The 27,075-nt window shown below is 41.0% G+C and overlaps 2 protein-coding genes across 5 annotated transcripts; one reads left to right on the top strand and one right to left on the bottom strand.

Annotated features, from left to right (window-relative positions):
* Window positions 1-532: 532 nt before the first annotated feature.
* Window positions 533-6,444, top strand: LOC122975173 (protein mono-ADP-ribosyltransferase TIPARP-like). Of its 2 annotated transcripts, none has more exons than XM_044343451.1 (6): window positions 533-767; window positions 1,175-2,043; window positions 2,145-2,310; window positions 2,509-2,696; window positions 3,016-3,285; window positions 3,501-6,444. In XM_044343451.1, exons 2-6 carry the CDS (start codon window positions 1,193-1,195, stop codon window positions 3,943-3,945), a joined length of 1,920 nt encoding a protein of 639 aa, XP_044199386.1. In that variant the 5' UTR covers window positions 533-767; window positions 1,175-1,192; the 3' UTR covers window positions 3,946-6,444. The 2 variants fall into 2 exon arrangements, with proteins under 2 accessions (XP_044199386.1, XP_044199385.1); XM_044343450.1 differs by having other exon boundaries at window positions 1,169-2,043.
* tulp3 (TUB like protein 3) lies at window positions 5,819-26,838 on the bottom strand. 3 transcript variants are annotated; one of them, XM_044343452.1, is made up of 13 exons: window positions 26,737-26,802; window positions 21,449-21,543; window positions 18,833-18,874; window positions 16,630-16,681; window positions 12,472-12,634; window positions 11,209-11,439; window positions 8,482-8,615; window positions 8,169-8,360; window positions 7,934-8,046; window positions 7,492-7,609; window positions 7,281-7,379; window positions 6,995-7,166; window positions 5,819-6,814 (listed from the first exon to the last, which is right to left on the bottom strand). In XM_044343452.1, the coding sequence occupies exons 2-13, from the start codon at window positions 21,502-21,504 to the stop codon at window positions 6,681-6,683; spliced, it is 1,506 nt and encodes a 501-aa protein (XP_044199387.1). In that variant the 5' UTR covers window positions 21,505-21,543; window positions 26,737-26,802; the 3' UTR covers window positions 5,819-6,680. The 3 variants fall into 3 exon arrangements, with proteins under 3 accessions (XP_044199387.1, XP_044199388.1, XP_044199389.1); XM_044343453.1 differs by lacking the exon at window positions 21,449-21,543 and having other exon boundaries at window positions 26,737-26,838; XM_044343454.1 differs by lacking the exons at window positions 16,630-16,681; window positions 18,833-18,874; window positions 21,449-21,543; window positions 26,737-26,802 and adding an exon at window positions 15,261-15,568.
* Window positions 26,839-27,075: the final 237 nt, after the last annotated feature.

Below are 27,075 nucleotides of genomic sequence, written 5' to 3'. Positions count from 1 at the left end.
CAAATAAATACATCAATTTAAAACAATAATTTCAGAAACTGGTCGATTTTGAGGGATTGTTGTGTTTGTATCCACAAGGAAAATGTATTTTGTCTATTGAATTATTTTTGTAGTAGCAAAACACAGGCCTATATACACTCACCTGCCACTTCATTAGGTTCACCTGTGCAATCTAATGTAACCCGACACAACAGCTCTGCCATAAATTCTACATCTATGAAGCTTATACATCAGTTTTTGTTGACATTATCAGAAAGGTGATAATTCTACTTAATGTTTATCGTTGAGGTCGTAATGATGGTGTTGGTGTACTGGGGTGCATTATATGAATATGAATGGTGTTCCTAATATTTTGTCCACTCCATTAACATACATGAGGGGGGCAAAATATCAATATCAATATGATGCACTTAGGTGTACCTAATTGCAATTAATTTGGATCTGTATCTGTAAAAACTCTAAAAATGTACTAAATGATCGACATTTTTTTTTTCAATTATTGGTATTTTATGAGTATTTTGGTGCCCCACCCCCCTCCCTCTTCAATCTGTCTCACGAGCACACACCCGTTAAACTTTGCAGGTCTGCACGTGACGTTATCATCATTTTCTTCATCGAAAGGACAGGAAAGGACACTTACTTCACTTCTCTGAGCTATTTTTGATTTTCATAATTTTCATTAGATATTCGATCATTTAATTTGTGTGAATCACTCTTATTCCAGCAAACTGACTCAGCGTTAATTACAGGCCGTTAATTACAGCAGGTAAGTTAATGTTAGCTCGTTAATTAGCCTTCAAATGCGGTTATTAGCCACTTATAGCCTCAATACTTCAAGTGAAAAGAGCTGGTAGGTAAGAATCTGATTCAAGTTATCAAGTGCGACCAAAATGTACAGTTTATGCTTGTAAAAACTTTGGTAAAGTTACATTTGAATAAATTATGACCTCTAGTCGGTGCACTTCAATATAGCCACCAAAATGATAAGCAAAAAGCTATTTTCACCTTAAGATAACATCATTTAGTTTGATTCTTGACAGTGAATTTCAAAGTTTGAAGAATTGCATTGTCTCATATATTTTCTGCAGATACAAGCTGATAAAAGATACTAGCCTGAGCCTGAGCTACCATGACCTTGGAGCCAATTTACTAAAAATATTTACAAAAAATTGATTTTCACAGGAAGGCCAAGATGACCGACCTTTCATCTAACAGAGGAACAAAGAGAAATTTGTCAGCAGATGTTTCAGCTTCAGAGTCACAGTGCAAATCTTCCAAAGTCACCTTGCTGAGCCCGTCTCTTCTCCTCCTGGAAATCCCTGCTGACACCAACACCAGTCTCCCAGTATGGGAGGCCATGAGGTCCCAGCAGATAACCATCGCCTGGACCGTCAACCCCTACAGCATCAGTCTCCATTTAACACCCGTGACCTCAAAGCAAAGGAAGACTACAACTCCCAGGAGAAGTGAGCGCACCTCCAACGTGGCAAAGACCACAGAGCCTCCTATCGTTATGGAGCCTCAGATAGTCATCCAGTCCATCAGTCAACAGCATGGCGCCTCCCAGAACACCTCCTGCGTCCTGCTCACATTCCCCCAACACACCTCCCAGGCCCTGCCTAGCTCTCCATATCAGAAAGTACCTCCAAACCCAGCCAACTCATTCATCGTCTCCCTACCTCTCATCATCACCCAACCTCCGCCTGCTCCTCAGCCTTGCACCCCTGTCATTAAGGGGGTTTTACCTGCAATGAAGAACCCCCCGAAAGCCGCCACCATCAAGCCTCAAGTGGCGGCTAAGCCTCCTGTCGCCTCTCTGTTTCACACGAAGAGCTCCTCTGACACCCAAATCTGTGACAATTTCCTCTTAAGTTTGTGTCACGCAGGGAAGACGTGTAAGATGCACCACACTCCCTACCCCTTTCACTGGCAGCTGTGGTGTGTGATCAACCACCAGTGGGTCGACATCAGCCCTCGCTCTCAGGTCATACTTGAGAGGATCTACTGCGATGTCGACCAAGAGGCCATTTCAATCAAGGACGGGTCAGTAAGAGGGAAGAATGAACTGTACGGTATATCTACAGCTCCGTAAATGGGTTTCACTTGTAATCTCACAATCCTGTTCTGTCCAATATTCCCCTCAGAAACGCCCACTACCGTCTGATCTTTGATTCAATGGAGTTGGACGACCCTTCTAAATATGACGGCGTTAGACGACTGACTAACTCTGATAGTCTCATTAGTAACCCTTACTTTCCCAGTAAATGGCAAATCTACTGGTGGAACTTCGGCTGGGAAGAGTACGACAAGGTTAATATTCCTTTTTTCTATTCTTTGATTACTTTTTTGTCCTTTTCCTTATCGTTTCTGTCCAATTTAATATCCCTTTCTTTGCTCTCAACAGTTCTCTTCTGTTCTAGTTTTATCTCTTTCGTGGTTAAATTGCACCCACTCAAAGTGCCACTTACCGGCAGCTCCTTGACCACTGATTGGTCCGTCTCTTTGTAGGACACGTCGGCCTTGCTGCTCAAGAAGATGAGTGAAAAGGAGCCAGAGTGTTCTTTCCGTATCGGCCAGCAGGAATACAAGGTGGACTTCACCATGATGACCCAGACCAACGTCACCACCGGGTTCCAGAGAGCAGTTCGCTGCAGACCCGTCTACCGCTCACCTGATTCCATGCAGCCTTACCTGAAGTTGGTATCCTGCCTCTTTCTTTCTGTCTTTTTTTGTTTTTGTTTCATTCTCATGAGAAGCCGACTGTTCAATGTGTCAGGCGCATGTAGATTTTTCAGAATAGTGACAGTCCGCAAACTGCTCTGAAGGCTACAGGGTCAAAACTAGAACTCTTAAGAAAAATCTGATTTGTTAGAGAAGCGTTCACACACACAAAGGACATGATGTATATTTCAAGCAATCAGTTTGCAAGAAAACTCCTTTGAAATGGTCCCACATCTCTTCTTCACCACATTAATATCCTGCATTTCTCTTCCTTCTTTTACTCCCCACACCCAGGACAGTAATCCATACTGACCCCTCCCAGGCTGTCAGTGATCTTTTCGGGTCCGATTTCAGCGTGGACCCTCTGGAGGAGTTCTGCTCCTGGTACCCTCCGGTGTGGTGTCTGGCCTCAGAGCAGGACTACAGCCTGGTAGATGTTCCGGCTGGCACACAGGCATACCGCAGCGTCCAAAACCTTTTCTACGAGAGCCTGTCTGAGACCAAGACAGACATCATCGGCATCCAGCAGGTCCAGAATCTCCTCCACTGGGACAAGTACCAAAGGTCTAGCTATTGTTTTTGTCTCTTGTCTAAAAACCATAAAGTTCATATTTAGTGTACTAACTCATGTACACAGGGTGCGTAATGGAAGCAACACGTTAGCTGAACACCAGCAGCAGCTTCAGTCCTCCGTCAGTGTCCACACAGGATGCGTTCAGGTACAGTGTTGAGTGAAGGACCCCAATGAATCTGTTAAAACATTTGCGTTGTCATTACAGGCACAAGGCTTACATGCAGAAGCACACCAAGTCTAAGGAGCCTCTGGAGAGACATCTCTTCCACGGGACAACCAAAGAAGCCTCAGAGGAAATCTGCCACAACAACTTTGACCCTCGCATGGCCGGCATCAACGGAGCATCCTTCGGTTACGGCTCCTACTTCGCCAAATCCGCCTCCTTGTCCAACGACTACTCAGCCATGGTGGGGCCAGGTGAGGTTCGCTGCATGTTCCTGGCCAAAGTCCTGGTGGGGAAGGTGAGTTTGGGAAGGAAAAACTACCGCCGCCCCCCGCCGCTCAGTTCCAAGACAAAGCAGTACCGTCTCTACGATACCTGTGTGGACATCATGGACAAACCCACCATGTTTGTAGTCTTTGATAGCTGTCAGTGCTACCCATACTACCTTATCAAGTACAGAGACCTGCCCAAAGAGATTGTTATTTAATGAAGAGGGAAGCCATTGATAGCAGAGGAGTTAGTTGATGTCAATTGTTCCGACATACAGTCTTCAGTGTGTCCAGTTCTAACATGACCTGAAATGTTATCAATTTATCAAATGTTATGTTTTGCAGTTGCAGCAAATGTTCAGTTTTCTTACATAAAATACCCAAAATATAGATCATGTGCAATGAAGTTCTACTTGACAACAGCAACATAAGCAGACAGTTAAAATGTTCAAATGCATTCCAAAACATATGAAGCACTTTTTTCACACGGTATCAGGTTTTCTTATTTTATTTTATTTCTATTGTCTGTACTGTGCCAAAAAGTTAAATTAAAAAATAAGTTCCAACAAAAAAAAAAAAAAAAGTTTTTTATTTTGGTTATTTAAATGTTTTACATGGATGGAAAGAAGTACTTTTGTTTTGCTCTCAAAGGTGTTCTGAATCAAGTCGACATCGGTCACGTTTAGGAAAATAAACAGTTAACTAAATTCATTAACCTCTCAGTATATTAACATGATACACAAGTTTGATCATCCATTGATATTTTTTAACTGTTGAAATACAGCCAGACTGGAATGTCTTTCACCAAAGTCTCTTGTAATAAAAGCATATATATTTCAAAATATTCTCTATAAACTTTTATCTCTGTCTTCAAAACTCCATTGCACGCTTTCTTCATAATTTTTGTGTACAAAATGACAAAAATTGATTTTCACAAACTGCTGGCACAGTTTTTTTTTGAAAATATCTTTAACATTATTGAATTCTTTGAAACTAACAAGATATTTGTAGTTTGCATGTTGAGGATTGTAACTGACAGGCCATTTGGACTAGAAATATCCTACTGAGATAGCAGTTAAGTCTACCCCTGAAAACCATCTTCCGGCAGGATATCCCACTGAAGACTTTTGAGTAATGAATCCAGATTCGGTTGTATTAAAGTAACTGCCACTCAAAATGATTTACTGCTGGCTCTGTAGCAAAATAACCGTCAACACGTATGTACTATACAGATGTATTCAGTTCCATTTTCACATGCTTGTCACATACATACAGTACAATGAAAAGGACAAAATATTAGGGACATTTAATGATGAGCCACGTAAAGGCTACTATCCCTTATTGATTTCCCTTAAGTTTCCCTCAGAGAGAAGAAGAGTCACAGGCAGTTACAGAAGGCAGACCAACAAGATGTGGACTGTACAAAATAGGGTCCAACTCCATCTCAACTCAATAAAATGTCACATATACTGTATCTTGTACAAACAGTGTAGATACAGTAGATTTTGTGTAGTTTCTCTACATGAAAACAAAGTCTTGGATGACTTCTGTGTTTGTGCAGCCATGAACATATAAACTCTGTCTTTTGTATTACTGCTTAACTTCCATCCATTACTTTAAAATATGTCATGAAATGACATTTAGTATTTTATGCTTAAAGACTGCTAGATTAAATGAAATAAGAAGGCATTACATTGTAATTTATATACAGTATGTATATCTTTTTTCATTAAATGTGCAATTTTGCGTTTATGTTTTTTTTTTTCCATGATAATCCAACTTGCTAAAACAAAGAAAAAAATCACAGTCACAAGATAAAAATTACACGTATTCACAAAAACACAATAAACATAAGACAGGCCTGTTTTTGAATAATGCACCTTCCACACAAGAAAGAAAAGTGATGATAACATGATAATAAAGAATGAAATTAGTAGTAGAAGGCAGTATTTAAACCATACTGCCACATTTAAAGATGTAAACAAGATTTAAATTCTGTAGCCATGCTAGCGGGGAGACTGTAATGCACATTATACACCAGGAAAAATAACCGTTGGATGGATGAAAAACTGAAAAACTTTGCTTTCTTAGTTCCTTGTTACCAAAGCAGGGCAAAAAAAAAAAAAATCTAAAGTTTGGCCTGGAGGTGGCGCCAGAGGAAAGGCCACGTTGTTATGTAATTCAAAATGGTTTATGCTCTGCAGAGTGACACCTCACACTCGGCTTGTCAGGCTAAACTCTACATTGTCAGGTTTGACTCATCAGTCCAAGCTGCATTTTATCAGCCTCAGGCTCATATGCCTCTGCTGTAGGGGACAGTGGATTTTGGTACCACAGGTCCACAACAATCCATCAAATGACTGCTATTAAATATTGCAGCCTGGGTAAAGGTGTTGGACTGACAGACTTGCTGCCATTAAAGCAGCGCCGCTAGCATGGCAAAAAAACACTGTGTGAAATCAAATTTAAAGGCAACTGAAACAGAAAATACATGATTAATACACATCCCACTGCTCTTCAAACAACAAAGTATGGTCATAAATTTAACATCAGTGCTTTTTGCAGCAGATGTCTGACAAGAGCACCTGTCTCCAGCACTGATGAGAGCGGTGTGTTTTGCTTTGTCTTTTCCCTTTTTTACGTTGTATACATGTGTACAAATACACATATACTGTACACAATGGGTAAACTGATATTGAAACAACCCCTGTAAAAGTGGCATGAAAAAAAGAAAACAAGTACAGAAGTCAGGAGGATCACATTTGCCAACAGAGCACCGACACTCCTGACCAGCGTCCTCTTGCTCTAATTCATATTTGTTTGTTGACCGCGGTGTGAACCGACTCCCGATGATGTAAGCAGTGTTGCTGTCGGCTTCCAAATAGTTCAGTGAGGAGAGATTTTAATGGGGAGGCAGGAGAAGCGGTGGTGTGGAAGCAAAACTGGTGGTGGTTCATTCACAGGCCAGCTTGCTGTCGAAGCTTGACAAGCCGATGGCAAAGGCTTGAAGAGCACACATGGGATAGTTGTAGTCCAGGGTGAAGATGTCTTCGGCCACTCTGCCAAACTGCATGACGATGTAGTCAGCTGGAGCGAGGGGTAACAGTGGGTCAAGTATACAGTGCATTTATCGCTAATATGAGCATGAACAGTGCAAAAATGTGTGGGATAGTAAATTAGTTAGAAATATCTTCATGTACTCCCCCTTAATGGTAATATTGCCCAATCCTACGCTAACTTCTATACACAGAGAGAGCGGTAACTTACGGTCATTGTCGTGAACTATTTGAAAGTTCTTGACTGAAGCTTGAGTGACGCGGCCGTGGAAGTTCAGCACGTAAGACTGGGTGTCATCGTTCCACACAGGGGCCTTGTTATGCAACTCAATCAGGTTGTCCAGTGAGTGATTCTGCCACCTGCTCAGGAGGCTCTCCTGCTCCTGTAATATTTATTTTGAGGTGTCAGTTTGGGTACAGATGAACAGAAACACACCAGGTTTGCAGAGGTTGTACAAAATAATGCATAGTCAACATTCCAGGACCATCAGACTCACATTTTGAGGTCTTACAGGGACTCTTTCAAAGTTCATGTTCATGCCCGGGATGATTACAGTCATCTTACGTGGTCCTTTGAATCCCAGCACATTGGTTTCCTGCCCAGTGATGAAGAGAATGAGACTTAATATTATGAATGAACTGGCAGTGAACACATACAGTAGCTTGTGTTTGTGTGTGTGTGTGTGTGTGTCTTTGTCTTTCACTCACATAGCAGATGGCAGCCAACTCCTGTCGCGTGTTGCTCTCCTCCAGCAGTGCTCCGGGGTTTTTGCAGGGATTGGTGCCGTTGTCGTACACTGTGAATTTGGTGCCCATGAGGTTGGACCTGATAGAATACACACTGGTGAAGTTTTTCACACCATTTCACATTTTTCAATCACATTTTTTTAAACAAATGAAAAGCAAAAGCACTCTGCTGGACTTTTCTTAAAACCAACCAAATATCACAACCAATTTCATATTTTGTACACATGTTTAGGCAATAACAATTACTAAGAGTTGCTCTCAAGTCTTGTAGCATATAAAAAAAATAACTGAAATGTTGTTAACATCCCCTTAGTTCACCAAGACTTTCAGGAGGATTCAAGCAGATTATCTAGATGATAATAAGACGACACAAACACAGATCTAGTAGAAAGTGCGGTTTTACCTCAGTTTACCTATGAAGCTCTCTCCCTCTCGTGACAGATCAGTAGCATCCACTGAAATAAGGTAGTTGGATGTCTTACTCTTCTTTCTCTTTCTTCCTGCCAGCAAAAACACCTGCAAAGAGACACCATGATGTAGTTATACTGTATCCATACTGTCCACAATGGGCTGAGAGGTTAGTTTCTTATTAAGTTTTTGCGTTTTCCTTTTCAAGTCTAAACGTCTCCAAACCTCACCCTCTTGCCATCCTCTCTCTCCATGTGCATGAAGTAGGTGGGGTAGAGGCCGCGGTCCATGCCCTTCTTGTCCCGGGTGATTCGACATTTGACGGTGACGCCACGTGGAGCCGGACGCAAGACAAACTCCTCTAGATTGGCAACATCAATTAGCGAGCTCTCTGCAGTGGGCGATCCGGGGGTCACCACCTCCTGGGTAGAAGCAGTACATTAACTTTGCACACAGCGTTTGGTATTGGTTGAGGAGTTGTGCGCTGAATAGTGGTGGCAATGTTAGGATCTTAATTGTGAGTGAATTTATTGGGCTACTCACTGGAATGTCCTTGCCACTGGCAGCGGAGGACGGCCTTGTGGTGTCTGCGTTGGGGGACAGAGAACGTGTCCGTTCTTCCTCCCCGTCATCCTCGTGCTCACTGGCTTCATCGAAGTTCATACTGCCAGACAGACCTGGTGAGGGACACGAGGCAACAGTGAGCTTTAAATGATACATGAAGGTCTTTACCATTTTTATGCTGGGAAGACGAAAGGGGAAAATGAAACCCAGAGGCTCTCTGCATATCCCCAACTGCAAAAGAATCTGAAGAATTTTATTTCCTCATAGTTTTTTTTTTTCGTTTTGGTTTCAAATTGTCCCCAAGGTGTATTTTATGTTTCTTTGGTTCATCTAAGGTCTTTGATGTGTGACAATTAATTTCTCAAGAACTGATGTAAGAACTGATGCAACACTTGAGATGTTGAAGCAAAATAGTGCATTACACAGTCAAATTATCACTCCCTTTTATATTTCTGTGAAATATTAATAGGGATATAGTTTCTTTACATGAGAGAGATTCATATCTGTAACTTTACAGCAAAAGAGGAATCAGAAACAAAGCCCTGTGAATCTAACTGAGCCATCTCCACACTGCTTTCTATCTAACTGAACATGATTATTCTGTTAAAACTGCTCAACACTCATCTTACAGAAAGGTCACATTTAGCTAGTGGCCTTGACTGAATCCCTACCTGTCACAACCTATGCATCTTTTTCTAAGTCACTTTCTGCAAGGGTGCAATTAACGTCAAGAGACGAGACTGACGTCCCTTCCATGGATTGCATCTGTGTCCTCGTGAAGAGACAGCTCTATGCAGTCATGCAGATGTAAAGTGGGCCTAGCTGACTGCAGCTGGTTTGGACTGCTTGAGACATCTGTCTCTTCATTGATAATTGGATTTATCAACCAAGACGCAACTCTTGGCTGCAGCTATAGTTCATTTTAATGTGCTGTCAGAAGATGACAGTGGTCTGATTGTATGGGAAGATCTCAGTGAGCAGGAAAAATTGTGTTTCTTCACAGCTTTGCAGTAGTTAAGATATGTAAAATTTGGACTGTTAGAACATTTTCAACTGAGATTAAACTGTAACTTGTAAATTAATTGCTTGACCAGAAACAACATTAATTATAATAATGTGGGTGCTATAAAATTATATGTTGCAAATGCTGTCTAATTACTGTAATCCAATCTTCAGCTTTCAAGTGTATAAATTATAGTAATTTTGGCTTTGCTTCTTCAGGCACACAAAGCTTTTTCCACTTGGCCGACAATAGAGCCATTCTGACCTCAGACACCTCTGCCACCTCCTCCTGGTACCAATCACCTGGACTAACATATCCTGGGCAGGTTAGAGGGTGTGAAGGGGGGTTGGAATACCATATTGAACGAGATGAATTATGTGACAGACAACGCAGCCAAACACAATATTTATACTGGGGTATTTGCAAGAGATGAACCCTGGATATGCAGCAATCCCTCAGAGAAAGTCAGAGTCATCATGAAATACAGATTGCAAATGTTAGCCTCCCTCTAACAGTGACTCCAGGGCTCCAATTAAAACACCAAACAAACTTGTCTGAGCCAGTGGGTTATGAAATCAACCATCTGGAAATGTCAGAGAGGACTCATAATGGGCTAACCAGCAACCTTTCCAACACACGGACTTTGAGCTACTAAATAAAACCAAAAAGACACATATCCACATCATCACAGCAGGTGAGGGATTTTAACTTTTGCAATCAACCAAAAATAGAGATTGTGATTGAATGAGCTGATCAAATATGTATCAAATGTGCCTCACATCTCAATTCCTTCATTTCCTGAAGGGTTAGGGGTAATTTGGAAGGACAGGGAGCCGAAAATACCTGCCTGAACTCCTGAGGACATAATATATTCCTAATGCTAAACTGGGGTGACATTAACAATGAGGTTTTGCATTATTGAGAGGGACAATGACATTTGCTACTGCGGCATCACGTCACATTGTAGCTCAGAAAAAAAGACATGATAGCTATGTCAGCCTTTGGTCATTTGACCCCGATACTAAATTAAAAATCAACAACCTTCCCTGTAAGTTAATGTGGTATTTAGGATGGAGAAACTTGTTTTTGCACCACAGCATCAGGTGGATCAGAAAAGTAAACAAACCCGCTCCGGGCTCAGATACATCTTCCATAAACTTTATAAATACCTGGCAGCTGGCTGATGTAGTGAGGGTGGTAGTAGTTATAATGAGGCCATAGATGAGTGCTGCAGTGTGAACAATGCCCTGGCCTATTATTAAATGACCCATTTCTCACTGCGTCACCATCAATCACACCACTGTCTGCATCCCTGTTCCATACTGCAGAGAGAGAGGGCTTCAAATTCTGGGGGTGTCACAAAGTCTGACAATAAGTGCTAATCTGGAGTGACTTTGAAGTATAACTGCATTAACACAGAGCGGATAAATACACTATACACTCTGAGAGTTCAGATGATTGACTGTCATCCTGATCTGAATAACATTCTCTTTCCATTCCTCGAAAATTACCACCACTTTCCAAATGCTTTTTTTGCCTGGTAGTCTAGATTTGGGGGTGATTAATGGTGGTGCAAACATTATAACATTGGGGAAAGTATACATTTTCATTCTTATTCATTCATTTTAAGCAACAGGTGTATTTCTTCTATATCATAGATCTTTATCCTTGTCCTGTGTGCTGTGCTCTGCCAGGACTCATACCTTGTTTCTGCAGCAGTTCATGGATATCCGTCTTGGGCTCCAGCAGCGTCTCAGTGTCTCCGTCCCGCTCAGTTTCCTCAGCAGCAGGGGACTGGGGCTGAGACTGGGACTGGGGCTGGAAATGAGACTGAGACGGGGACTGGGACTGGGACTGGCTCACTGATAGGATTTGAATTTTCATTCCCATATCGGGGGCTTCTGATCCCAGGAAAGCTGCTGGGCCATCAATACCTGCAGCAGGAAAAACACTCAGTTGTAAATGTCCTCGTGTTGTGATAATTACACAGCCCTGTTTATCTGTGTCTGAGCTTAGCTGGACCTGAGTCATCACACTTACTGAAAAGCTTCACTACTTTAATTTGACTCGCCTGGATTGTTGTTGAGTGAGTACCTTAAACAGATTCTGTTTGGTACCTGAAATATGATTGATGTACCCTTTCTTATCCTGCTTTTTGCAGCAAAAATGGAGGTGTGCTGAGTTTTCTCTTTTGATTTTTCTTTATTTAGCATTTTTTACATCTGTAAGCTGCACCTGCAGAGAGACAGTCAGTTAAATCAGAGTTTGTTGTTTATAGTCTGTCAGTGTGATCAGCATTGTGATCAGTCCTCATGTCCAAATGAATCCCTCCCTTGAGATCTTACTTGATAACATGTTTTTATGTTTAAATTATTTTGTCTAAATATAACACTAAACAACCATATGGCTAAAGCGAATGCACGAGTTACAGCTCAAGATTTTAAATGTCTAAATTGTTAAAAATATTGAAATTAGTACTAATTATCACAATATTAATTTTTGCCATGTCACCTAACCTTAAGTGATCTGCTAAGATTATACAGTGAAAGCAGCAACCTCAGCAAGGAAGAACACATGTCAAACACAAACATAACTTTGTGTGCAATGCAGTAATATCTACGACTGTAATGCCTTTAATATCTGGTAATAATCTGCTTGCACATAGTTCTCCTTCTGTATAAAATGACGACATTGCAAGTGTTTTTTAGTCTTTTACCCAAAAACGCTAAACTGATGTCTGTGGAACTTTGAAGATGACATATTTGTGCTGTTACTGTTATGTAATGTCTTTTTTTTTTCTTCTTTTTTTATACAAAATAGCATCTGTTGCAATATGAAGTCAATGCCCACTTTTTAGTGTGAGGAGGAAAGATTGTTTGAAAATATCTATGTGCTTTTACATGACTCTCCTTCATGAATTATGCAAAAATGATGTAACACAAACCAGTGCCCAGCGTTTCCCTTACCATCCATGATGACATCGTTGATGATACTGACTTGAGACTCTACCAGCGGGGCCTGCTCCTCGCCTCGCCGTGTCCTGGAGCGCCGGGGCCGAGCCTCTGTGTTGGGCTGGACCATCAGCGGTTCCTGACGCTTCCTCCGCTGCTTCTGTTCCAGCAGCGCCCTCTGTAGACCAAACAGTCGAACAAAAATTATGTTAAACTATATTCTGTGTACAAATGTAAAAGAATATGGCACATAACTTACATATATAATAGACTTCTATTAAATGCTACAAGAGGTTGAGATAATTTAGCCAAGCTGGAGAACATCAGCTATATGAGGTGAGGGTAATTACATTTGTATGCATGATGAGTTACAACTTGTAATTTCTGCTTTCAGTAGGTATTGCAAATGGTTAACATTATCAAAGTACAGCTTTCTACTCTGATTTCAGTCATTATTTTTAAGGGTAACCAAAATGGAAATCCAGATTTATCCTCTTGAGACCTCAAAAGTTTGTAAAAAACTTCACAGTAATCCATCAGATACTTGTTAAGCTATCTCTCTGAGCTGCCAACCAACACTTCCATCCCAAGAGCTCCACCACTAGCATAGCTAAACACCAATCTAACAACTGGACAAGCCATTTAGTCACACATCAATATTCTGTTTTTGTAAACCTCCTGGACATAACAGGAAGGAGGTCTGAGCCTGTTAAGGCAGTGGGATAAATCCTGCATAGTTACATGATGGAATAAAAGTGTGACTATTTTCCGTGATAGAAAGAGCATCCTTCAAACTCCTGCGCATGGAACGCTGCTTTATTCAAATAATAAGTACCGTGATAAACGACCACCTTCATGGGACAATGCACACACGATGCAGGTTACGTTTTGTGAATACTGAATGACTCGGTGAAGCCAAAAGAGAGGGGGCGAACATTTCTAATAAATCCTAGCAATCATGCCCATGCATGTGCTGAATGGGTTCACTGAATAGCCACAATGATGGGTGTTGTTAGAGGCTCCTCTGGTGTTATGTTATGTTTTTCAAGTTAATATTCCATCAAGATTGTCCATCAAGATTCACTAAAGCAATGAGCCAGGTCTCTCAGGATTCATCATAATATAATCAGTGACATGAAGCTTTTTCTTTCTTATTTTTGCCTGATAAATGCACAGGATTGGTATATACAGCAGCAGCTAGGTAGTGCGGTATAGTAAGGGGTTGGGAATTCACCCCGGTCAAGCTTTATCCACTTCCCCCCAAGCTCCTGTCTCTGTGGTCAAAGCAGGATGGATTATGCAAGCACATTAATTAGCGCGCCAAATGCACAACAAGTTCTGTTTAGTGATGCTGTTTAGTGAGCCGGAAGAGACCAGGAGGCCTTGTCTCATATTAGACAGAGCAAAAAGCTTTCATAACTCATCAGTCATTGTGTTAGTACTCTGAAAATGCCTCAGAGGATGTTTTGAAATCTGTCTCCGTCCCTTCTGTACAATCACAGCAACATCCACGACCATTGTTATGACTGGAAAAGTGGATTGAGGTGATTTTTTTAAAAATTGACCAGCATTATAAACAACCAATATCCATGGGTGCAAAGACAAGAGCCATCATGCATTGACAAAAGATGAGAAAATAAAGCCATTTGACCCTACTATGATCATGAGCAACCTAAAAAAGCTAAGAAAATAAATAACTAAAAGCAAATTTTAACTCTATGTATGTATGTTCGATCTTTAATGGACAAGCTCATGTTAAGTCTGGGAGTTTGATCATCCAGATGTTGGTTCGTTATCATTTCAAAAGACCCTGCTTTTGAGAGGACCGCGATTTGCATTCTCTCTTCAGTGTCTATAAATAAAGGCGACAAAATGAATAAAACATAAAACAGGATTATCATAATTAACATCATTACTGTTAGTGTAATAAAGGGATGTGGAAATAATGCCAAATATCAGGATGCACAACAATGGTGGTGAAAGAAAAAGAAAAAAAAAACACACAGACAACTGTAGATGATGTAGTTACATGTGAAATGAGCTCAAATTTTTTCCTGGCAGTTATAAATTTCTTGCCAAATTTCACAATATTAAATCACTGTGGTCTATAATGTGTCTTTAAACATAATATTTGAGATCTTCCTGAATCAAAAGTTATTTATTCTGCCTTTTGTCAAGTCACAGGCTATTAAATGAAATAAAATTGCATCGGAAACAACTTTTTTTGAATGAAGATGACCTTTTAAGACGGATATTTACTTGTACTGTAGGCCTACATGCTGGACTGATTCTTCACACTATCAAAGTCTGACCAGTATTTGTCTTCCCTTCTAGTGGGTTATTTTAAGATAATCCATTGTACTATCCCGTTCTTTTGTAAAGACTCAGGACTTGGAATTTTCAGACTAGGGTGTGACTTCGTTCAGGCTTTTACAGTCCTTCCTGTGTCGGCCAAAACATGGAAAAAGCGTATCTAAGGTTTAAAGCATAGGTTAAGTTGATGAGACTTATAATATATACATGTGTGTGTCCGTAGAACGAACCTGTTTACAATAAAGTGGCCCACGTGAGATGAAAAAAAAATAGGTCACGTACAACATTCAAAGAGTAAGCAAAATTTGAGAACTGTCAGTGAATGATTGTTGTGTGGATTTCTCTCTCCTATCTCAGAAAGACAGATTGGAAAAAAACAGATAAGAAGACTGGATAAACAACAGCCACACACTTTTATCACTCATACAAACTCCTAAGACAGATGAAAAAAATGAAACATATCAGAAAAATAAGTATTAGAAGTTACCAACCCGTTCCATTGACATCCTGACAAAATCGTAAGCCAAATTTAACAAGTTTCCCTAAAGAAAAAACATCACAGATCCCATTTGTCTTGAGGTCAGATGAAGCTACATTCTCCCCCAAAACGAGCGGCACTCCTGCTGGGCACGACTCTGTCTTCCTGTCCCTCACTCCTCCTCTGGAACTGAGTTTAACGATCAAAAAAAAAAAACCCAACAGCCTCCTCTGCACTATGTGGTCCCTCTGACATAAAAAGGGTCTGTCTCTCAGCCAAATACTGAGCGCTGGTGTGTGTGTGTGTGTGTGTGTGTGTGTGTTTGTGCGTGTGTATGTGCGGCCACCGTTGCTAACTGAATAAGCAGTCATTAGCGCTACAGCAGAAAGGAGACAGAGAGGAAGGAGGGGTGGGGGGGGTGATAGAAGCTGTGAGGTGCGCTCAAAAGTGAGATACGGTCACAGAAACAGTGATCCCAGCAGGGTTGTAAATTGTGAATGAATGGTTTTCATTTGGCACATGGAATTGAAAACAAACACAGTTAAAAAAAAAAGGTAGATTTGAACTTTTATTCTTTAATATTTATTTATTCTTCATATTTTCCATAACCTGCCTCTGATTTCCCTCTGGGCTTAAGTGTTTGTGAGTTATGTAAGAACAGGAGACTCTCAAGTGAGGCTGTTTGGACTCAGCTGAACGTGTAAAGCACAACTGAGCCACAGTGGAACCACGAGACACACACACACACACACACAAACACACACCAGTTACAAAGCCAGGCACCCCTCACTAAATCCTCCTCTCTCTTTGAACTCACCAATCTGGCCCTCCTGTTTCTTTCTGCCTAATGTGTGAGATAGCGGAGTACGGCTTCCAGCTTAAACCAAAGCTATGTGCACCGGCGCGGCTTTACAGCGAGGTCGGGTTTGGGATAAAGCATCTTACAGAGACTGAGGGGAAGGTGGAGGAGATGAAAAGAGAGCCATTGTGTGACAGAGGAAGGGCTATGTCAGGTAAAGGTTGGATAAAGGGAAACAATTCAGCCCTCGGGAGAAAGTAAGCATTAAAATTCAAAACGACTCGGCGGGTGGAAAACAAGAGATTTCCAGACCAACGAAATTAGTAGTGATGTTGAAGCTGCTCCTGCCAACAACAGACACCCCCCCTGGTGACGCCAGAGAGGGAGAACACAGGCTCATCTCAGCTCTTTTATTTCACCAGTCTCATGCAAAATCTTAGCAGGTGTTTATAAAAACAACACAGGTTAGACCTCGACTTAAAACACCATCTATTTGTTGAGTTAAGAGACTTAATCGGACGAATTCTGCAGCATAAAATCTATGGACTACACCGATAAAAGTGTGACTTCATTGGCTTCCTACCTGTTTTTCCAGTTTCTGCTGCATGAGACTGGCACTGTCATCTTCAATGCCACTGCAGAAGAAAAAGGGGAAAAGGTTAAAGACACATTAAAGATTTAACACATTAGAGCATCTACACTGAGTGTGATTTTCCTTATCATACCAGTAGAGGTCACCACGGCTGTTACTTAAAACAAAAGAATTGTTATCTTGTACGGACTTTTATCACCGTAGTGACATTTTCATTATGAGTTGAATATTTAAAAGTGTACGTAGTTAATGAAGGAAGAATTAAAACAATGTAGTCTACGACAAAACACTAAATAATGACCTTTCAGCTTAGAAACTAGTCAAACAATGAAAAATCTATAAGCCAAATTGACTTTCGGAGTCTTCTCATTCTCTGAAAATCTTTGACAGAAAAAAAGAGACAATTAAGTTTTGTGAAAGAAAAAGAGACAGAGAACAAGAAAAGAGGAAAAAGGACAAAGCTCCAGCTGAGAGAATGCATTGTAGTCTGGGTCCTCTGGGCATTTATCATGGACACCTATCTGAAGGGACCGGGCCCATGTTGCTTAGCTACAGTGAGGAGCGAGAGAGAGAGAGAGAGAAGGGCAACAGCAGGAGTCTGTACTGTCAGAGACCTACAGTATCTCTGCTCGTCTCTCTGTCAAACACACACAAGTCAAGCACACGGGCTCATGTAACGTGTGGGTCCATTTCTCATGTCTTTCATCTTTTTCCCTGTCAAGGAAAATATTAAATGTCACATGTTCGGCTGGGCTGAAATAGAGAGGATTAAGGATATGGAATGAGAAGTCTTTAAATCATGCTGCCTATCTCTCCATCAGGTAAGCTCATCAGATATCTGACTCGCTCATCCTCACTCCCTATTTCCATCTCCCTCAGTCGCTCTCACGTCCTTTCCACATCTCTAGTGTGTCGGTGATGACACACACAGTGCTTAAGCACCTCGCGCCAGATGCTGGCTGACATCAGAGCTCATCTTTGAACGACGGACACTGAATGCCAAAAGGTGCCGAGTGCCTGAAACACATTTATTTATCTTTTTTTTTCTCTTGGGATTTATATGTTTTTATTATCTTTAGGGGAATTAATATTTATAAGGGGATATATATCTTTATCCTTTCTGTTGTTGTAGTTTTTTTTCCAAATACACAATAAAATGACAATAAACTAAATCCTTAATCTCTTGAATCTTGAATCTTCTCCCGAGTATAACTCACTGTTGCTACCGGCATACAGATGGGTCTCCTGGGAGGCCATTATGGTGCAGGTGACAGAGAGAAGGGCTTGAGAGTGAAGGATGATGGTAGTTTTTAATTATAGATCGGGGGCTGTCATTTAGGATGGTGAGGAAAGAGATGGGTGAAAGCTGCGCAGGTGAGCTGTGAGACCTGGGTCACCGTGGTCTGTCGCGGGTGTGTTCTGGAGACCTGTGGGTTAAGTAACTTCTGCTAGAGTGGCTTTTATCAATGGACTCCCAGATTTACAAAAGAGTTGATTTCCAATTAAAGTGGCCAATAATTGTGGAAGGGCATAAATAACTGATTAAAATGTTTACTTAGATTTCCCATCAGGCTGTGCCATTAATATTGCTGTTTCCAGGCTACAAAGAATTCACAGTCTGATTAATAGTTGAAGATGCACCTCCCACATTACAACATCAGAGTTTCCCTGATGAAATCAACCTCTAACAAAATCTTCTTGTCATAATGGATCTGTGCTGTATCCCTGGAGGAAAACTGTGTGAATATTATAATTAAACTGAGCTTCAGGACATTTTTATAGAGGCTTTAACACAGTAGAGCATGTACAAAGACGTGTAAGCAGTGAGAGACATGCTACTCGTGAGGATTATTTATAACCTAGAGAGCAATCGAAACTGATTAAAAAGTGGAAGAGACACAGCGAAGAGTCTTAGCAGTGGAACATTTTTGACACGTCTTGAAGCAGTTGTAAAAACATTGTAAAAAACTAAGAAAAATATGATGTTAAGTTCATGGAAAATATGCTTTTTAAAATGCATGTTTTCTTGCTGGTGCTGCATAATCACATTGTGGTGTTTTTTTTATCATACAGGAGCAGAAGTTCAATCCACCCTCCTGTCAGTCAATAATCCTCTGTTAACCAGGTAATTCAATTGACAAATTGTGAAAGAAGAAGGTTTGTGCATGAGTGTGTGTTTTGGGTTGCTGTTTACCTTGCTGTTGAGTTAGAGGAGAAGCTGGCAGAGCTGGAGGGTCTTCAGGGAAAATGGCAATTTGGCACCAAGGCAGCAAGAAGCACAGGATATGTGAAAAATAAGAGTGTGAAATAAGTTCAGCAACAATACAAATAAATAACAAGTAATCTACAGGACATTAATAACACTCCATACTGTTATACTGTATTACTGTAAGCCAAACAAGCTGATCATGCTAAAGCTGTAGAGCAGGTGCAATGTAAAATAAGAGTGTTATCATAAAGAAGTTCTTGGAAAACACACACACACACACACACACACACACACACACAGGGTGCCTCATCACAGCTGTGAGTGATCAATGTTTCATTAGTCCATCACAGCTTGGGTGACAAGAGAAGGACACGCCACCGTTGTCCCTTCCTTGTGTGTCAGACCGGGGTAACCATGGAGATTTCGGCTCCGTCAGCAGCGCACCTCTACCAGCATTGATTAAAAACCTGCGGCCAGCTTGTGTGTAATCGGAGGCCTTAGCACTGCGCTGTACAGATTTACAGACCGACAGAGGGAGGGGGGGGGGGGGGGGGCCAACGTGTGCCGCACATCAACATCAAAATATCTATTAAGACAACATTTGTGAGGCAAATATTTCATGCCGTATAATATTTAGATATGCCTGAAAAATGTAGGCGCTATTATGATTTTGAATGATATTATAATATTTACCAATACACAGTAAGAGCTAAATAATACACACACACAAACACAGATTGCCTGGCAATGTTTTCTCTTCAAAGCCTGTTGTGTGTTTTTCCTAAATTTGACAAAGACAAATACTCAGGTGGTGTAAACACTTTTTAATCTGTCAAGCAGGAGGGTTGCTGTTGATTCAGGGTGCAAAAGAGGACAAGTTGACCGGTGACTTCTTTTTCAGATATTATAGCTGTTTAAAAAAAATTGCATGGCATTAACCAGAGAGATGTTATTATCAGAGCACAGTCCATTTTGTTTCGTCGTTCCTTTTAATTAAAAGCCCTCCACTTTGCCTCTTCAAAAAAGGAATTTGAAAGTTGAATGAGCGGAACCTAATTTCTGCCACAGGCAATTCTGCTCCCAATGTAGAGAGGATACAGAATAAAAGGAGGACTGATAAGATTAAATGCTTAATTCCCTGTGGGCCGGTGCAAGGCTACCAGAGAGTGAGAGAGAGTGAGAGAGCATATAGCAAAATACACATAAATGAGTGAAAGAGAGACAAGTGCAGTAGCTGCTCTCTCAGCATAAAACTAGGCAGTAAGGATTTAGCTTTTCACCTAAAGAGTTCCCCTTCTGAAAACCTGATACCAAGATCCACAATGTAGAAGCTAACTGGACAAGGATAAAACAGAGCCTCATCTGACCAGTACTTGCCAGTGTGGGTTGTTCGCCATGGCCAGTTAGCACAAGTTTTGGTTAGGTCTCAACAGGCACAATGGTACCAAAGCTGGCAACTCCACCGTGACAACAAGACTCAGCGCACAAAAGCAGCACACAGTCACTGCGCCCAGCTGCTGTTTGGCAGGACATAGTTACAGCATCAAACTTCCCTTAAAACCACACATTTGCATTTTTACATTTCTTTGTTGAATAGATTATTCAAACGAAATTCGACTTGTTCATTCGTGAGCTTTACAGGTGCTGATAGATGTGCTAAGCTTGGCTAACGACGTCCTGGCATCAGCTCCTTACTTACAGACATGAGATTTATATTGATCTATTCATCTTACTCTCTTAACAGTCAATAAACATATTTCCCAAAATGTTGAGCTATTGTCTGCTATTATCTTTCTTTTCTTTTATTTCCTACTTCAACACAGGCCATCTAAAAAACAGTTACATACATTATGTTTATAGGTGTTCAAGTGGTTGTGCAATTAGCAAAAGGTCAGCTGACCTATTCCCAAACTGGATCATTATTAAAAGCACAAACACTGAGAATATGAGTCACCTGGAATCAAAATCTACACATTTCTGAGTCTTCCTGAAGAAAACACTACGAGGACACGTTTCACAGTTTTTTCAGCTGTTTCATTAATCAGTTAGATGGTTATTCTGAGCACATCCTTAGTTACAAGAGTGTTCCAATCAAGCAGCCAACAGCATATGAAAAAAAAAAAACCCATTTGGACAGACACACACACACACACACACACACACACACACACACACATACACACATACACATATCACCAACTCTGGTTACAGCACAGTCACAGCCTGATGCTCTGAATAAGTAACGACATGGTGGCAGAAACATGAGCGAGAGGCACATCTTTGACGGCAGGTCAGCCATCCAGCTGGCCGGAGGGGATGGAGCGGTGACTGGGAGAAACATTATAGTATGCTGACCCGCGTCCTGCCCTGGTACAGGCCATTCCGCAATCCTCTCTACCCTAAAACACCAACACGGCTTGCAGAACTAAAGCAAAAAAAAAAAGCTTGTGTGTGTTGATACAGGAGCCAGTTGGCAGGCAAATAAACCATAAGTCTTGGAGGGCACACACACACACACACACACAAAAAGGGTATTCTCAAACAACTGCTTCTAGTACAATAACCATTATATATGCATCTGTGCCTGTGTGTGGCAGCTACCTGTATGACCAGCGACTGTAGACAGGCTGAGATCCCCCATTCTTTACAGTGTCCATGGATGCTGCTTCAGGAATGCTAGCCCAGGGCTCTCCTATCTACAGTATTCACAAAAATATTCATTTACACCGGAGCCCCGGAGTCACCGTGCAGTCCTACTAACACGGTAAAGCCCTGCTGGCTCCAAGATCTCTGCTATTATGTCACTGAGACAAGAGTAGCTATGTCCCACCCAGGGGAGTGACAGCTACTAGTGCTGAGGCAAACTGAGGTCGGAGGCTTGGAGCTGTTACCATGACTTCGCACTTCACGCAATGCACAAGGATTCAGCAAGGAGTGGGGATGAAAGTGACAAGCGTAACCTAAATATCAGCTTTAACAGAGCAAGGTCTGAATGTTCTTTGAACTTAGGTGAAGTTACTTGAACATGTTTGAGACTATTCATGCTTGATATTGAGGCAAATCTGGAAAGTGGCTGGAAATATTTCTAAAAAAATCTGTTCAACCAGATGCAATCACTTAATTTCCCTTATTTTAACAACTTTCTGTGAGACTCAGCAGTCAGTCAGTCCACAGCTCATTTCCTCTGACTCACAAGGAGGCACTACATGTATCAAACCACAGATACACATTCTGTCTGGCATCTTAGCTATATGCAATACTGGGAATTTATTAAGCTTTAAATAGCCTCTTCTAAAAATGAATACCCTGTCAATATTACTGGATTATTCTACATGCAACTGTGCGAGGATATGAGTAAGATGTTCCAGTCTGCGTTCCTCGTGATAACACTGAAAAGCACATGTTGTGTTATAGAAAGGTAACCTCAATAAACAGAAACCTATAGATTACCCTTTCTAAAAACAGACACGGTGTGGGGACCTTAATCTAGTTGCTAGGAGACCAGAGCCTCCCAATCTTTTTTTTTTTTTTCTGTGCCTATTTGCAAGAGCGAGAGGAAGAAAGCACAGAGAAAATGAAGAGTATGTTTGTGTACGTTTGTCCTGAGAGACAGCGGTAAAATGACATATAAGTCAACTGATGATAAGCAGGGGAATCGTTCACCAGAGGGAGTAATTATTGAGCTCAAAACAAATGATGGAAATAAGCTACAAGAGTTGATAATAATACCATTTCCCTCGAGGTACCAGAGACATGTCCTCCACTCTCGACTCCCTTACAATGTACAGTATTTGATTAGACGGCTTTAAAGAAATGTTAGCGGCATTTCTTTTGTCAGCGTGAGAAACAAGAGGACCTTGCACTGATCACAGAAAATACAAAATGCGAGTGTAAACATGCTGAAACACATGAACAAGTACAGCAGACGTTGTAACTTTAGGGAAATTCGTGTAAAGTTGCAGCATTCAAATGGAGAAAGTGAGCCCGTTACAAATACCAGAGATGTTTTTCGGGTCTCTCCGTGCATGGGAAGCAGAGTGGATTACTCAGGCCAGCTGGCCTTATGTGTTTGGAATCTAGTGGACAACCACAGTAAATCACATCTCAGCCACAATCCATCCTTGCTGTTGCGGAGGTCAACTGCTATACTTGTGGAGAATTTTTTTTTTTTTTTCCAAATTGACTGATTCATATTGATAGTCTTACGATTTATAACTACGGTAAGTGCTGTGCTGCGTTCAGTTGATTCATAGTTGGCAGTTTAGGCAGAAAACTTATTGGTCAGCATGTTCCAACTATGCTGATAATTCCTGTAAACCACTGATGATGATTTTTTTTTTTTTGCCAAAAGCAACTGACCTTATTCAATCATGTATTCTGTAAAGACTGTGCACTCTGTATAATAGATCTGACAGTAATGTTCAATACTTCTGTGATTGTGACATTTTTATTGTGTGTTATATGCAGAAATAAAGCAAAGAAAACTATTTTGTTTAGTATCAGAGTCTCAGCAGAAGTAGTGGATGTTGTCAGGGACAATAACCTTGACATGTGTAAGCTGTAATTACTTTTCATCAGATAATTTTAAGATTACCATGCTACAAGGGACCAGAAAACCTTAACAGCCTCCCACTTTTCCGCACCGCACTCATGTTATCAGTCTTTGCAACATTACACTTGCTGTCATGAAAACTGTCACTCCTCAGATGCGTCATCTCTCAAAGCAGACTCTCAGATTTGAGAGTGCTACATTCTGCCAAGTGACTCAACTGTCACCAGTTAAGGAGAAATGGAATAAATATCAAATGGCACCTTGTGCTTTGAGAGAAATGTGCACTGACATATAACAGGAGAAGTAGGGAAAATGGCCCTTTTTCAACCATCTTTCAAGGTTGATCATTACAAACGCTGAGTCAGCCATCTGTGAACTTTAACACAAACTGTCTGGGTGAGTTGAGCCTACGGAGCAGAATGCATCACAGCTGGTGTGCTGACCGGGAATGAGTTTGTCATTGTGGCTCACATTACTAAACTGATACATTTACAGAGCCAAAAGTTGGTCTTGAGTAAAATGGCACTGTTTGTTACACATCTAAGGAGAACTCAAGCAGGCTGATAACGATGCCATTTCAGTTTCAACTGACCAACTGACCACAAGTGGCATCACTCAGGACATTGACCTCTGTTTTACATTTATATTCCCTGACATAGTGTAATGGTCTCTGCCTACAGATAACCGATACCACCTGCCGATGTGGATAAGGCATCGACAGACGGCTGTCCTCTACCTCTGACCTAGGTATCAAACGAGGTTCCCAAAATCTACACGCAAGACCACCCTGGACTTGTTTAGGGAACCAGAGTTCAACCTGGCTTCTATAATCACCAGATGTTGTTGAACTACTACCAACGGGCCTGTTTAGTCAGGAATTCCTAACAGCCTGGGTCACAACGAAGTGTATTGGTGCAAATAGGTGTTGGAGGTTTGAAAGCACTCCAAGACGGCCTTCCAACAGGTCATCTCTGGAGTCGAGGGCACTCGCCCGGTTTTATAGGGCAGCTTCAGAGCCCTGACGCTAACAGTTTAGCCAATTAAATCCCTAATAATAAACCTTTCATCCTAATTCTATACTGAAATCATACCTCTATCACATGGACAGCAGTAAGTTGTTATTCAATAAACACTACTAGTTTATCCTTAGCAAAATTCAATATAATTTTTAATCTAAATAAATTTAAAGCTAATGTCAGCCTATCCCAAGGGAGGCGTCTTTGCTTACCTTGAGGAAATACCAGAAGACCTCAGAGATGAGCACAAGTCAGGAACTTTGTTTGGAGTGTATAAAAATACAAACCAGTTTTATTTGTTTTTTTACAAAATAAGTAATATAAGATGCAAAAAGTAAAATAAAAAAAACTTGAAAGCTAAAAGACTAAAGAGAGTCTCAAAGAGATCTCCCAAAAAGCCCTTAGGAAAAAGGAGGTCCCGCAAAAAGAAAAAGGAACCCTGAGTCTCTCTTGGCTTGTCTTTTCATAACTCTACAACTTCCTCTTCTTAACATTGTTATTTCCACATAAGGCCTTTTATCTGTAGGACATCTATCAGTTGTCCATGCTGATATTACATGACTTTACGCAAAATAGTGACCTTTTCTTCAGCTGTCACTTACAGTAATCCTGTGGAACATTTGAACCACAAGCTTCTGCTTTGGCCCCAGGTTTCATAAACATTGTCTATTTTTTGATGTTTGTTTGTGTTTGTTTCAGTCATTCTTGTCGGTTAAGATCTAGTTCAGTACAAGTTGCACAAATTGCTTAAATTCCCCACAAATGGTGCAAGACATTTAACTATGTTTAATTTGTCACCAATTCAAAAGTAAATAAAATAGTCAGAAGTAGGCTTGAGTAGAGTTTGTCTCAGCCACATATAGTGAAACTTTCCACACTAACAAGCCACATCCTCATTTGTAGTGTCATTGTTACTGCAGTAAAGACTATTTTGCATTATTTGTCCCTGCCTTGAATGGCAGCAGTAGTCTGCAAACTGATAAGATCAAACAGTCAGATTGAGACTCATAACTGTCCAACAGGAAAGGGTGGGAGCTACTACGGATTTTTATCTCACTGCACAATGAAAGCAGACCTCTGCTCCAGTGCTTCAAATCGTGCAAAGTAGCATCTATCATGCACACACACACGCACACAAACATACTGCATGACGCTTATGCTCTACACCTGTTTTCATGATCAGTAGAGTGGACATCAGAAGGTGTAGGAAGCACTAGTCTCAGTGTAGCAATCAGGTTTTCTTTCATTATGAATATGTATATGTGTATAATAATATCTACGCGTTTTGTATTTCCTGGCTTGCCTACTTAGTTAATAATTTGTTGAGTCAAGAGCTGAAGTAGCTCATTTGGTTCGTGACAAAAACAGATGCCTTGCAGGAAGGTTCTGACTCAGAAAAGACAGAGACAACAGAAAGGCATGTTCAAACATGACATGCATACATTTTTTTTTCCTCATGACTCTCACTTCTCTGTATTCCCAGTTAGAGCTTTGAAGTGGTGCTTGACTGTGGCTACCGAGATCTGTGTCGCATATTACTTGATACGTTGTAGATAAACAGAGAGTGCTGGATTGCGTCTAGTCGTCGCACATTCCAAAACTCAATACAATCTTACATATTTAGCCAAGAGATGTAGCTATAATTATTTTTTTATCAATAATGTATCGAAGGAAATACCGCAGGAAATTGAAATGCTTTCATTTGTAACAAACAAATGGACACTATAGGGGTTAAATAATTGAAGAATGACAGCTAAAATGTAATTAAACGTTCATACATCGGGTTTACAGCGTTAGGTAAGATGAGTTCGCCCACTATTGTTGACGTCCATTGCTTTCCATTTCATCAAGGTAGTGGATACAATGCTTATCAGCGAGCAAAGCGTAACACTATTAAAGCAACGTTAGCCTCTTGAGATTAATGATGAATTCTTTCTTTTTCTATTGTTCAGCTTCAAGTCATTTGTGAAGCGATTTTGTCCTGGAATGACAATACTGTTCGCTTACTCACTCAGCTAAGCTCAATGCTCACGAAGTTGTATCGTTAAAATGAGAAAATTAAGACACGATAACTGTCATTTGCGTACAGCTGCCAGCTGTGGGGTGTCATAGCAAGCTTGTTACCGTTAGAAGCTAATGTTAGCGGTAGCTGCCTCAGCCCCAGCCTCCCCTGTAAGCAATGGTGCCTCTTCTAAAAGTTGTGGGCGACAGTGAAGTTTTTTTCGGGTACAAGTTTTTTTTTTGTTAGCTTCTCATTCCACAGCTGCCCATATACAACAAATACTCCCACAACGAACAAGCAGTGTATGGTTTATTCTCACCTTATGCTGTAGTAACTCATGTTTATCCGCGGTTGCTAAGGAAGATCCTCGTGCGGCAGTACACTTTTTTTGTGGACGCGGTAGGGGAGAACTCTCGCTCCTTAGTTACCGAACACACGAAGAACGGGCGTTGCTATTGGTCGACAGTCTATTTAGGTTGAAGCTGATTGGCGGACTATCCGGAGAAGGGTGGGGATAGTCCCCAACGGAGAATGGCTCTTTATTTTTCACTCTACCTAGAAATATGCCATCGCTATTGACAGAAATGGCAAATGTATTGTCACAGAAATAACAAAACATATAAAAGGGTTAAGACAAGTATTATGTGCCCTGTGTGTG

The sequence above is a fragment of the Thunnus albacares genome, chromosome 23, assembly GCF_914725855.1.
Source record: "Thunnus albacares chromosome 23, fThuAlb1.1, whole genome shotgun sequence".
Lineage (NCBI taxonomy): Eukaryota > Metazoa > Chordata > Actinopteri > Scombriformes > Scombridae > Thunnus > Thunnus albacares.
The sequence above is the reverse complement of the archived record's forward strand: the minus strand, read 5'-3'. Positions and strand labels throughout refer to the sequence as shown.